General features: G+C 32.9%; 1 protein-coding gene across 1 annotated transcript; it reads left to right on the forward strand.

Moving 5' to 3' along the window:
• The first annotated feature begins 8,242 nt into the window (after positions 1-8,242).
• LOC127082101 (uncharacterized) lies at positions 8,243-9,100 on the forward strand. Its single transcript, XM_051022330.1, has 2 exons — positions 8,243-8,474; positions 8,642-9,100. Exons 1-2 carry the CDS (start codon positions 8,340-8,342, stop codon positions 9,098-9,100), a joined length of 594 nt encoding a protein of 197 aa, XP_050878287.1. The 5' UTR covers positions 8,243-8,339.
• Positions 9,101-14,541: the final 5,441 nt, after the last annotated feature.

The raw sequence follows: 14,541 nt of genomic DNA on the forward strand, positions 1-14,541 counted from the left end.
ATTAGTAATTGAAAAAAAATCACACACCTTTGAAATATAAAAATGGTTAAATATGTTTGTGGTCCTTCTAAATATTTTAAATTCCGTTCTTAGTCCCTCCGAATATTTCCTTCAAAGAATCCTAAAAATTTTCATCCATAGTTTTGGTCATTCTTGCAACTTAACAACGATTTTTACAACTTAGCGACAAAATTAACCAATTTATTACGTAGCGACTGAATTAGCGATAATTTTACAATGATTTTTATATTAGAGATCAAAAGTGTTGATGAAAAATTTTAAAATGACCATCTTAAAAAAATATTTTGAGAAATAATAATAAAATTTAAAATATTTAGAAGCATAACAAATATATTTAACCTATAAAAACAATAAGATGTATAATTTAAAAGAATTGAGTAGTTTGTAATTTTCATACTAACTCAACATATGTCATTATGCATTCATGACAATGATTAATATTCCATTGTTGTTTTTAATGGAATATTAAGAATTGTAAATTAAGATATTACTTAGAATATAGTATTACACTTTCACTAACTTATAAGTCATATATTAAAATTAATTAATCTTTATTATCCATCTTAATCTGAGATACTATCTTTGTCAAAAAACTAATATTTTTAAAGAATTTGATTATTCTAAACGGTATTCCCTTTTAGGGCAACTAAGGGATGTAAAAGAACTGAAGGGTTATAATTAAAAGCATCTTTTATGGATGTCATGATTGCTTTAATTTAACAATACTAATTACTTAAAGAGTTGTAGCTTTAACAATAAAACTAAAATCATGGTAGACATGCTTTGGTAAGTTTTTTTTTGTTTTGACATCTTCAATTTTCACCATAAAATATATATAATATATATATATAATATATATATATATTATATATATATATATATATATATATATATATATATATAATATAATATATAATATATATTATATATATATATATATATATATATATATATATATATATAATCAGGATCAACTGACACCAAAGTATTAAATTTAATAACATGATAGATTCGATAAATTTTTATTGCATATCTGTATAAAATAATTCATCGTTGAATTGAAAGCTATTATCATGTAGATTATATTTATAAAATTTAATATAAATCGGAAATCATTTGAAATATAAACAAAATACATAAAAATTAATGTCTTATGAAATTTCATGAAAACCATGAAGTTTTATCATTCTCTTTAACATATCAAATGGTTTTCGATCGAAATTAAATTTTATATGCGTGATTTATACGATAATGACTTTCAATCCAACGGTGAATTTTATTATATGAACATATGGTGAATAGTTATCGGAGGTGTCATATTATTAAGTTTCACACATTGATATAATTTGATGTTGATATATATATATATATTATATATATATATATATATTATATATATATATATATATATATATATATATATTATATATATATATATATATATATATATATATATATATATATATATATATATATATATATATATATGGGTTCAACTTAATCAAAGAGTAAGTTTTTTTAACTTACTCCAAATCATAGTCTTTGAATTGAATATAATCTAAATGGTTAATTAAATAAAAAGATTAATTTAATCATTATATTAGATTTAATTCAAAGTTATGATTTAGAGTAAGTTAAAAAAAATTATATTTTGAATAAGTTGATCTCCATTTTTATTTATAGAGATTAATTGAAATACATTGTCAGTGTAAAAGGGTTTTACACCATCACTTAATTATAAAGTAATACAAACGGGGTGATGATGATGAACCGACGGTGTAATTTTTTACAGTGACAGTGTATAGTAATTAATCTCTTATATATATATTATATATTATATATATATATATATATATATATATATATATATATATATATATATATATATTATGTTCACAGTTGCAAATAATCAATTTTTTTATAAGTAAACAATATATTAGGGATACTCTTTCGCGATAAAAACACGGAGAAAGTCTCGAATACAAGAAACATTCATAAACAACAACTTAAACTAGGAAATAAATGAGATCCTTAGAAAAATCATAAAAATTATAGTTGGGTTTATGAATATCTCTTATGAAACACCATTTTCATATCTTCAATTTAATAAACCAAATTAAATATGGAAGGTTACATATCAAATCTTTGAACAATATATTGTTCCTATTTCCAAATGCACCAAATTACCGCCATCCACATTGTTGAATCCTTCCCATTCTTAACATTTTTCTTCCTTGACTCCCCACTACACAGAAGAAAATTCCTCCAAGCCTGCCCCTCCCCCCTCAAAGCAATTCCTAATCCATCTTTCGCTAACTGTCAAGCTTTCTTTACCACCTGACAGCCGAAGAAAAGATGGTCCAAACTTTCTTCAACCAGAAAACAAAACAAGCATGATTTATCGTTTGAGGAGGTTAAAACACCTATTTTCGACAATTATTTACTCGGTATCCAATTAAGGAAAAGATAGAAAAAAATTTTATCACAACACAAAATAAAATGGCACAGAGAAAACAAAGAATTAAACTTCTTTGTAAGTTTTATTTTAAGACGACCACTACAAGAATAACTTTGTGCAGCCACGTGATTTAGTGACGTGAAATGCACGTGGCAAAAAATGCCAATTACGACGTGAATTTCACATGCCTAAAGGTAAAATATAATAAAAAAATGGAATGACAACTTTTCAGGTTGGGGGGAAATGAAAATAATTAAAATTTGGTAGTGACATGCAGATCACGTCGCTATTTTAAATTTAAAATTCAAATAATGTTTTGTGAAATGTAATTCACGTCGCAACTAGTGACGTGCTGATCACGTGGGTACATGTGGTGTAATTTAATTTCCGAAATGACAATCACGTCGCAAATAGCGACGTGACAAGCATGTGGGTACTGGGTTCAGAGAGACGTTATAGATGACCGTTGAATGTTTTGTGGCGTGTAAATCACGTCGCAAATAGCGACGTGTTTACCACGTGGGAACCTTTCCTTTAACTTCCCTCTTCTCTCCCTCTTCCCTTCACCGTTTCATTCTTCTTCGTTTCCTCTTCAAGCTTCCACCAGACCCATTTTCCCTTCAAGTTCCTTCAACCCATTTCTCTCCTTCAAGCTTCAGATCCATTTTGAAATTGGAAATTTAAAGGTAAATACTTTTATTATTTCAACTTAAACCCATTTCTGTTTAATATATATGAATTTTATTTTAATTATTGTATTTTTTTTTTAAGAAATAGCTAAGAGTGAATTATTCATTCAAGAATTTGGAGCAAACAGATTCAAAGTCTTCATCCAGGTATATTCAAAATTGTGAATTTTTTTTTTTTTTTAATTATTTTCAGATTAGTTAAATGTATTGAGTTTGGACTGGATTATGTGTTGTGCTTATTATGTATTAAAACCGAATTTGTTTGGACTGGATTTTGTTTTTGTGCACATTATGTATTAAAATAGAATTTGTTTAGAAATTTAATGTATTATATATTTAGAATTTGTTTATAAAACATATACCCTAATGTATTATTAAAACAGAATTTGTTTAGAATTTGTTTAGAAATATAAATATAATAGTTTAAAAAAAACAGAATATTTAATGTATTATATATTTAATGTACAAAAAAAACAGAATATTTTGTATTAAATTTTTATAGTTTAGAAATAGATTTTATATAATATACTATTAATACCAATACTATCCTCTCTATTAATACCCTATTTATAAAATCATTTTTAATTATTTCTAGAGAAATTATAAATTTCAAAAGAAAATCATGTCAAGCTTGGAAATATTAAAACTTTGATATTACTTTGTTTAGAAACTATTTAATGCCTTTATATATGTGCACATTATATTTTTTAGAAATATAATATATAATTTTTTTAAAACAATATTAAAACAGAATAATATTATAAAAAAAAACGAAATATTTTGTTTATTAGAAAAAGTAATATGAATCATGTCTAAAAATAGAAGTTGTATTATTATTTAGATAATATGGTTAGTTTAAAAAATATAATAGATTAGTGTTTTGAGTAAAAATTGATAAGTGTGTATTATATTATTTAGATAACTAAATAAATAGAAGTTGTATTATTAATATTATGTTTAAAATAATGTATAAAAAACAAAACATTAATTTCATATATATTTTTATATTAAAAATATGTTTATAAAAAAAATTAGTATGAATAATATGTATGTCTAAAATGTTTTTTTTTTAAATAACACATATTAGGGTATATGTTTTTAAAATATATGTTTAGTTTAAACAATAAAGTATATAATAGTTATATTATATATTTATAATAGTATAATATATTTTTTTTAAATTGTACGTAATAATTAGTTGGATGTACGATAGAACGATTTTTAAATTGGACGATAGAGGAATATCACTTTTGAAATTAAAATAGTAACGATTTTGTAAATGTGCAGTATGGAATATTTTCATTACTATCGTAGTTGGATGTACGATAGAACGTATCCAGGAAGACGTGGACTTAAACCGAACTTTGAGGAAGGAGTTAAAGGGTTTATCACATGGGCTTTCGCTCAAGAATGTTGTCTAAGCGAAGGAGGAGTAAGATGTCCTTGTCTAAAATGTGAATGTAGACCTATAATTAGTGACCCGGAGGAAGTAGAACGTCATTTGAAGAGAAGGGGTTTCATTAAAAATTACTGGGTTTGGACATATAATGGAGAACAGTTGCCGAGTAATGTACAAAGGACTACGACTACACATGCTTCTAGCAGTCGATCACATATGGAACACCGGGAAGAATTTAGTTTGATCAGTGACATGGTTGGCGATGCTTTTGGGGTTAACGTGACCTATGATGAACCTCAAGACTTCGATCAGGAAGAGTTGCCGAATGAGGAAGCTCAAAATTTTATCAATTGTTGCAAGAAATGAATACGCCGTTGTTTGAAGGGTCGTCAGACTCAAAATTATCGATGTGTGTGAGATTATTGGCCGCCAAGTCCAATTGGAATGTTCCTGACCAGTGTTTGGAATTCTTTGCAAAAATGATGTTGGACGCAACTCCTACGAAAGACAACCTTCCCACAAGTTTTTATGATGCAAAGAGGTTGGTGTCGAAATTGGGTTTAGAGGTAAGAAAGATTGACTGTTGCACTAATGGTTGCATGTTGTTTTACGATAATGAGTTTGGTACTAATGATGGATCGTTGGAGGAATGTAAGTTTTGTAAGAGTCCGAGATACAAAGTTCGCAGTAAAGCCATTAACCGTAAGCAAAAACATGTGGCAGTGAAGTCCATGTTTTATCTGCCGATCATACCAAGGTTAAAAAGAATGTTTGCTTCAATGCATAGTGCAAGTCAAATGACATGGCATCATACAAACCAAACAAGTTCGGGCACAATGCGACATCCATCTGATGGTGCGGCATGGAAGCACTTCGATATGATACATCCTGATTTTGCAGCAGAACCTAGAAATGTCAGACTTGGACTATGCTCTGATGGTTTTACTCCATATGTCCAAGCGTCTGGAAGTGGATATTCTTGTTGGCCAGTTATTGTTACCCCTTACAACCTCCCTCCTGAGATGTGCATGACAAAACCATACATGTTTTTGACTTGCCTCATTCCAGGTCCAAAGAGTCCAAAAGCTGGAATAGATGTGTATTTACAACCTTTAATTGATGATTTGAAGAGGTTATGGATTGGAGAATGGACTTATGATATATCTTGCAAACAAAACTTTACTATGCGAGCAGCCTTGATGTGGACTATAAACGACTTTCCCGCATATGGCATGTTGTCCGGTTGGGGGACACATGGAAAAATGGGATGCCCGCATTGCATGGAACACTCTCATGCGTTCACGTTGGAAAAAGGGGGGAAAAGTTCGTGGTTTGACTGTCACCGCAGATTCCTACCGAAAGATCATGTCTTTCGAAGAAATAAGAATGACTTCAAAAAAGGCATAAGAGTAACAGACTTGCCTCCCCCTCGTTTCTCACCCGGTGAAGTATGGAACCAAGTTAGTGAACTGCCAAAATTCACAGATTATGGTAAAGCTTGCAGAATTGAAGGATATGGGGATACACATAACTGGACAAAAAGAAGTATTTTTTGGGATCTCCCGTATTGGAAAGATAATTTGTTGCGACATAATCTTGATGTTATGCATATTGAGAAGAATTTTTTTGATAACGTGTTTAACACAGTGATGGATGTTCAAGGTAAAACAAAGGATAATGAGAAGGCTAGAAAGGACATGGAGATTTTGTGTAATCGAAAGGAGTTGGAGTTGAAGGTTAAACCGAATGGGAAGTTACTAAAACCCAAGGCTAATTACAGTCTAACTTCCGAAGAAGCTAAAGCGATTTGTCGATGGTTAAACGAATTGAGAATAAAAATAGATAAAGTTGTCTTGTTCTATTGTGATTGGTATGATATATCTGCTAGAGGCACAAAAATAGATAAGAAATATAACACAGTTGAGATTCGTATGGATCGAAGGTACAAAGAGTATGACCCTTTTATAATGTCACATATTGTTAGGCAAGTTTATTATGTTCCTTATCCTTCAACTCAGCCACGTAAACGAGGATGGTGTGTTGTAATCAAAACAAAACCATTGGGTCATATCGAAGCCGATGATGTAGTAGTCGAAGATGTCGCTTACCAAGATGATGAAACTTCTCAAGTTAATGATGTGATTGAAGTTGAACAAATTACAAGTTTGTGTGATACAGTGGTTGAGGGCCATCAAGTTGATGCATCCACATTGTTGACAGAAAATGATGTGGATGAAGAATGTGAAGAGTTTGTATCCGAGGATAGTATCAGAACAGATGAAGACAATAGTATGGATGAAGAGCATGAAGACTTTGAATAGATAGTATGATGTATTGTTACTTAGTGTACTGTGTAATGTTACTTAATGTAGGATGTATTACATGTGTTTATTGATTGTAGATAAAATGCCGCCCCGAACCGATAAGGGTAAGGGTCAGCAGCGCCCGAGGATAAGGGTATGTGAGGCTCCTCAGTCGGCCGTATGTCCTCCCCCACAGAGTCAGGTAGAGCCCATGTCTACGACCTCTCAACATTTTATGCCACTGCAGTCATCTATGGGGTATCCTCCCCCACAGACTCAGGTAGATCCCATGACCATGGGTTCACAGCCTTTTCTCTCGCTACTATCATCCCATGGTTATCCTATGGCCCAATTTGGGAACCCATCCTTTATTAGCCCATCTGGGAACCCATCATTTATTAGCCCATCTGGGAACCCATCCTTTATTAGCCCATCTGGGACTTCACCATACCATCAGACTGGGGGATCTAGTTTTCCTCATCCCTCACAGGTACCCCCACCCTTCATGCAGTCTGGGATCTTTCCAGATCCCACACAGGTACCTCTGTCGTCCCAGCATCCCACAAACACACCATCATCATCCACGCTTTCGAGGTCCCACACCCCACCTACCACACACATGCCCTCATCATCCACGCATCATGGGGGATCTCGCACCCCACACCCACCACGTGCCACAGATATACCCGTGCCTGAGGAGCAGGAGGAGCAGGATGACCAGGAGCAGCAGGATGACCATGTTTTAGAGCAACCAACTGCAAATCCCACAGAGTATGAGATGATTGATGGCAGATATTTTATTGAGCCATGTGGAAAATCGTAAGTATCTAATTATAAATTTTATTTAGTATACATGTTTCCATGTTTCCATGTTTATAATTAACACTTATTCAAATTGTTGTTTAGTTTCTCTCCGAGTAGGCCAGCTGCACAGTGTGTAAAACATGTGATTCAACAAATGTATAAAAAAGCTTGGAAGTCATTCAAAGAACTTTCCAAGGATGAGAAAGATGAATGGTTTGATAAATTTAAGGTAAAATAAATTTTATTGTTGTTATTTTAATTAGTTATTTTATTGTAATATATTATCTAACACTTATCTAACAATTTTTTTGAATGTCATACAACATTGTAGGAAAAGTGTACGTGGAATGTAATGGATGAATATATGATTAGAAAAAATTATCGGGGAAGAACATCTGTCCGACTTTCTGACATGCTTAGGCGTGTCAGACTTGATTGGGAAGAACGAAATATTCGTCCCAACTGGATAGGCAAGGAAGTATTTGACGAACTTCTTGCCTATTGGGCTAGCGATAATTTTAAAGCTAAATCTCAAAAAGCAAAAGACATGAGAGCATCCGAAAGGGGGGGTTGCCTTAATGCTACAGGAAGTATAAGCATTGGAGAACATGCAAAACGGATGGTAAAAATTATAACTACGGTTTAAAATTATATTTTGATTTATTATGTGTTTAATTAAATTTATTTATATTAATCAGACTAAGGCACAAGGAAGACCCCCCCGACTTAATGAGTTGTTTGTGAAGACCCGTACAAAAAAATCGGGGGATTTGGTTGATGATCGGTCGAGAAGAACTATAGTAAGTTGTTTCTATTTTATTTTTTTTTGTTAAAATTCTATCAATTTTGTGGCGTGAATTTCACGTGGTAATAATGTTTGTGGCATGAATTTCATGTGGCAACAATATATGTGGGATTCTTTTCATGTCACAACTGTATCTAATTATTTTATTTGTTGTATGTGTAGGAGGAGTATCAAAGATTGCTCACACAATTTCTAGTTGAAAATCCTCAATATACACCTGTTGGTTCTAATCCGCTTGATCCACGCGTGGATATGTATATTTGGAGCTTAGTCACTGGAGGGAAGGGACGTAATGGGTGTTTTTTTGGTGTTGGTCCTTTGGCTGGCAACTACAGAACCGGAGATAGAACTTTATTTGATAGAGTTGCAAGTGGGGAAGGAACGTCCCGTCCAACACAATTGACACCTGAAATGATGGAAACGGTGAGGCAACTGGCTCTAACAGAGGCTAGACGAGAGACGGCGGAGCGTGAGGCGGCGTTAAAGGCCGAATTAGAGGAAATGAAAAAAAGACAACACGATATGGAGGAGCAAATGAGACAATTTATGCAGTCCATGAGTAGAAATCAAAATCAAAGAACAAGTGAAGACGATGAAGATGACGACGAATTTGATGTGTAATATTTATTTAGTTTTAAATATTAATTTTTGTATAAATAATTACTTTGCTATTTTTATAATACATTTTCATATGTGTAATTTTAATTTAAAAATATTTCACTTAATTATTAATTATTCTATATTTTATTATTTATTAATTATTTTATCTTTTATTAATAATATAATTTAATAATAACAATATATTTTATCTTTTATTTTAATTTTGTTTTTAAGTTGTGAAGTGTAAATCACGTGGGTAATTTGCCACGTGATTTTCATGTGGCAACATACCATCCATTTTCAAATGTTGTGACGTGATATTCATGTGGCAAAGTTGTGTCATGAATATCACGTGGCAAAGTTTAAGCGCAGAAGCAAGTTAATTCACAATGTTGCGACGTGATTTGCCTTTGGCAAATTAGCGACGTGTTTATCACGTCACAAAAAGTTGCCACACGCGTTCCAGCGACGTGAATCAACACGTCGCTATTTTTGACTAGTGAAGTGATTTTCACCTTTGCCACGTGATAATCATGTGGCAGGGGGGAGTTTTTCTTGTAGTGGACATACTAAAAAGATAAAATATTTTTAAATGATAGTAACATAAAAGGATTTTATATTACGATTATATATAAATTAATATTTTAAAATAAGATAAGTTTATTTAATTTTAAAAATATGTGTTTATTATTAATTAGAAATTAATAATAATTAGACATAATTCTTTGATTGTGGGATTATATCATTAACCGGTTATGTAATTGATTATATTGATTTGTAAGTGAAAAGTCATTTACTAGCCTAATATTACTACTTCTTATATTGGGATATTGTCATTATAATTAACATGATTCTTATGACTTGATGACCAAGATATCATTCTATATATGTGAATATTGTCTTCTGATAAAATACACAATCAATTTATATAAATTATATGCTTTCTAAGTTGGTATCAAGACAACATTGCCTGACGGGCACAATTACCCTATGTGAAGATCCTTGGTTTTAGACTCGATGTATACATGCTAGGGATAAAGGGACGAGGTCGTCCCGATGAATTCGTTACAAGTGGTAACTCAAGTAAACCATTGAATATTGCATATGAAGATTGATACACATATTATTGGAAATCCCTCAAAATCTATGGAGAATTTAAATCAATCTTGATGAACAAGATTGTAACTACCCATACAATAACAACGAAAAGAGAAGAACAATGAAGAAAGAGAGAGTGTATAGAACGATGAAGGAGAAGAGTAATATAATTCTGCAGAGTTTCTCTCTGCCCATAAACGGTGGAAAACTTCTTATTCACTTTGCCACTGCAAAATACTGTGAATTACAAGTGTTGTGAATACTTTATTCACCTCTATATCATCTATTTATAGATTTAGGTTAACTTGGACCTCAAGTCAAAGCCCAAAACTATAAAAATCCAAAATTATAAAAGCCCAAAATAGCTAAGACTACTTAACACACTAGGTGGTTGGACACTTCCTTGCTCTGTCGAGCAACCTGCTCCGACACAAGGAATTACAATTCAACACACCACCTAATTCATTGTGTCTAAGCTATCTACATTCATCATAACTCTTAGCCTTCTGAACACTTCGACCTGCATTCCCTTTGTCATGATGTCTGCAATCTGATTCTCAGTTCTGCAGTGTTCCACAATCATCTTCTCATTTGCTACCTGCTCTCGAAGATAATGGAACCTCATCTCTAAGCATGGCAACATAACCCATACCCATGGGTACCCACCCGAACCCGCCCCGAAGTTGACGGGGAAAATCCGCTTTGACTGGGTTTGGGTTTTCCCCGATTATAAAATATGGGGACGGGTCGGGTAACGGGGACACTAGTACCCACCTCGAACCCGCCCCTGAACTCGCCCCGTTTAGTTTATTATGTACATTATTATTATTTTCTGATAATTTAGAATATTAAATATGTGGTTAAAGTTTTGATATTTTAATTTAAATTTATTATTTAAAATATTTAAAATGTATGTATGAAATTTTTTTAGATTGTTTTATTTTATTATTTGTAATGTAATTTTATTTTGGAAAAAATAAATATTTCTATTAAAAAAATTGATTTCATTAAATGAATGGTGGCGGGGCGGGGATACCCGAACCCGTTTGGGACGGGTTTGGGTTTTGATTCTCCATCCCCGTTTGGGTTTGGGGGAGGTAAAAATCGTCCCTGACCCGCCCCGTTGCCATGCCTACTCATCTCGATGTGCTTGCTTCGACCATGTGTTATCGGATTCTTCGCCAGATTGATAGCGGACATGTTGTCGATCTTCATGGTAATTGCTCCATGATTCTTTGTTGTTATCTCTTCGACCAGATTCACCATCCATGTTGCTTGGCATGCACAAAGAGAAGCAACTATGTATTTTGCTTCGCATGACGATAATGCCACTACTGGCTCCTTTCTCGAACTCCAAGCAACTGGTGCACCACCTAGCATAAACACATAACCAGTCGTGGATTTTCGATCCTCAGCATCACTACAGCAACTTGAGTCGGTGTATCCCACTAATTTGCATTCTTTTCCTTCATCAGCTACAGGAAACAAAATGCCATAGTCGAGAGTTCCTTTCAGATGCCTTAGTATCCTCTTCGACGCTGCTAGATGTGATACCTTTGGCTTCTGCATGAACCTACTCACCATACCTACAACTACTAGAGTGTTGTCATTTGCAAATTTCACCATGTTCTTCATTGAGGGCTTTATGTTGACAAACAAATCTTTTCTTCCAGACATGTGTGATGAGCATCCTGAGTCCAAGTACCACTGGTCCTTGAATCTCTCCTCTTCTCTTGTTGTGACCATCAGCAACGTCTCTTCTTCTTCATGTTTCGCCAGCTTTGCATAAGTTTCTTTATTCTTATACTTTTCTGGACAATCACTAGAATAGTGACCATAATTCTGACAATTGTAACACTGAATGTGACTCTTGTCTGGCTTTTGACCACCACCTTTTCCTCTACCTGCAACACCATCTCTTTTGTTGCCTTGGTTCCAGGGTTTTCTCTGATTCAACGAGTTTCCTTCTTGCTGATTTCGACCAGTCGAATTGTTGTAACCTCCTTTGTCTTTGTTGCCATTCCAGCTTCCTTTGCCTTTTCTTTCTTTTGTTGATTGAGCCTGCAAAGCCATATCACTCTTCGACTTTCCTGCAGCTCTTTCAGCCATTCTTTGTTCATGAGATTCAAGCGTCCCTTGAAGCTCTTCCTTTGTCAATTTTGACAAATCTTTCGACTCTTCTATGGCTACTACCACGTGGTCGAACTTTGGAGCCAACGATCTCAAGATCTTTCCAACAACAGATCTTGATGTCAACACTTCTCCACATACCTTGATTTGATTCACCAGTTTCGTAACCTTGGTGAAGAAATCAGTTATGATTTCATTGTCTTCCATCTGAAGAAATTCATACGTTCTTTTGTGAGTTTGTAACCTCATCTCTTTCACATTCTCTGCGTCTCCAAACGATTTCTCCAGAATTTCCCATGCTTCTTTCGCTGACTCTGCATCACTAACCTTTTCAAAGTTATCTGCATCAACACATTGATGGATTATAAAGAGAGCTTTATAATCTTTCTTCTTCAATTCTTTATGTGCATCCTTTTCTTGATTCGTCGCGGCTTCTGCAAGCGTTGCTACTCCTTCCTTCACAAGATCCCAAAGATCTTGATCACAGAACATAACCTTCATCTGCTTGCACTAATTCTCATAATTGTTGTTCTTGAGAATCGGAAGATTGACTGGAAAATGCATGTTTGGATGATTCGTTGCCATGATGATTTTGTTCCCACGAATCGGTTAAGCCAGAGCTCTTGATACCAGATGTTGGAAATCTCCCAAAACCTATGGAGAATTTCAATCAATCTTGATGAACAAGATTGTAACTACCCACACAATAAGAACGAAAAGAGAAGAACAATGGAGAAAGAGAGAGTGTATATAACGATGAAGGAGAAGAGTAATATAATTCTGCAGAGTTTCTCTCTGCCCACAAACTGTGGAAAACTTCTTATTCACTTTGCCACTGCAAAATACTGTGAAGTACAAGTGTTGTGAATACTCTATTCACCTCTATATGAAAATAAGGGTTAATCCCTCTATTTATTGATTTAGGTTAACTTGGACCTCAAGTCAAAACCCAATACTATAAAAACCCAAAATTATAAAAGCCCAAAATAGCTAACACTACTTAACACACTAGGTGGTTGGACACTTTCTTACTCTATCGAGCAACCTGCTTCAACACAAGGAATTATAATTCGACACATATGATAAATAATTTCTTGGTTGGTTGAAGAACTCCATGACTACATAAATAGCAACACAATTGTTGCACTATCAAAACTCGAAACAACTTTGGGAGGAAGTTCAAAATCTAGTTGGTACACATACAAGGTCTCAAGTAACCTACATAAAATCGGAATTCCACCGTGTCAGGAAAAGAGATATGAAGATGCAAGATTATGTTATCAAAGTGAAAAACCTTGTTGAGAGACTTAAACTTGCAGGAAATTCAATCTTTACCATAAATCTAATCATTCAAACCTTAAATAGTTTAGACTCTAAGTATAATCTTGTGGTGGTCAAACTATCTAATCGAACCTCTTTTAGTTGGATTGACCTACAATCTCAACTCTTGAGTTTTGAATGTTAGATTAATATATATATATATATATATATATATATATATATAATATATATATATATATATATATATATATATATATATATATATATATATATATATTATATATATATATATATATATATATATATATTGATATTATGTTCCTGATAACAAAAGAACAACAAGATCGATAAAACAAAATGCGGAAATAGAATTAGAGGTTTTACCTCCAGCCATTGTTGCAGTGTTGTGAGTGCACTACCTTTGATTCTTCCAAGCTCTTGCTCTCTCAATATAGATGGTGTATTTCTTTTGCGATAAGAGAAAGCTTTGGGGACCAAAGACTATTTATAGGCTTTATTCTACTATCAAGAATTTAAAGTCATTAAAACTCATTACCACCCAATTAAATGGTCATATCAATTTATATTAAAACCAAAATAAATCATACCCTTTTCAAAACTAAAATCCCAAAACTATGGACCATATTAAATTGGTTTTTTTATTATTAATACTTATTATAATAAAAATAAGAAACTGTTACATTCTCCCACTTGGTCCATAAAACTGATTATTGGCATAAATGAGTCATGGAAAACTTACTCAAGAAATAAATATGTGAATCATAGAGATAGTCCCTCTTAAATCGAGTTGTCTCATCTATGTATTACAACATGTCTATTTTCAAGTATATATCTGTAATATGGTAACTAACTTGATGAATAAACCAATGTTTACTCTTGGTCCAGATGTAACATATTTTCTCAAACTAATGTGCGCATGAAAATGAGAAAAC

This window comes from Lathyrus oleraceus, chromosome 5 (genome assembly GCF_024323335.1).
Source record: "Lathyrus oleraceus cultivar Zhongwan6 chromosome 5, CAAS_Psat_ZW6_1.0, whole genome shotgun sequence".
Taxonomy (NCBI): Eukaryota; Viridiplantae; Streptophyta; class Magnoliopsida; order Fabales; family Fabaceae; genus Lathyrus; species Lathyrus oleraceus.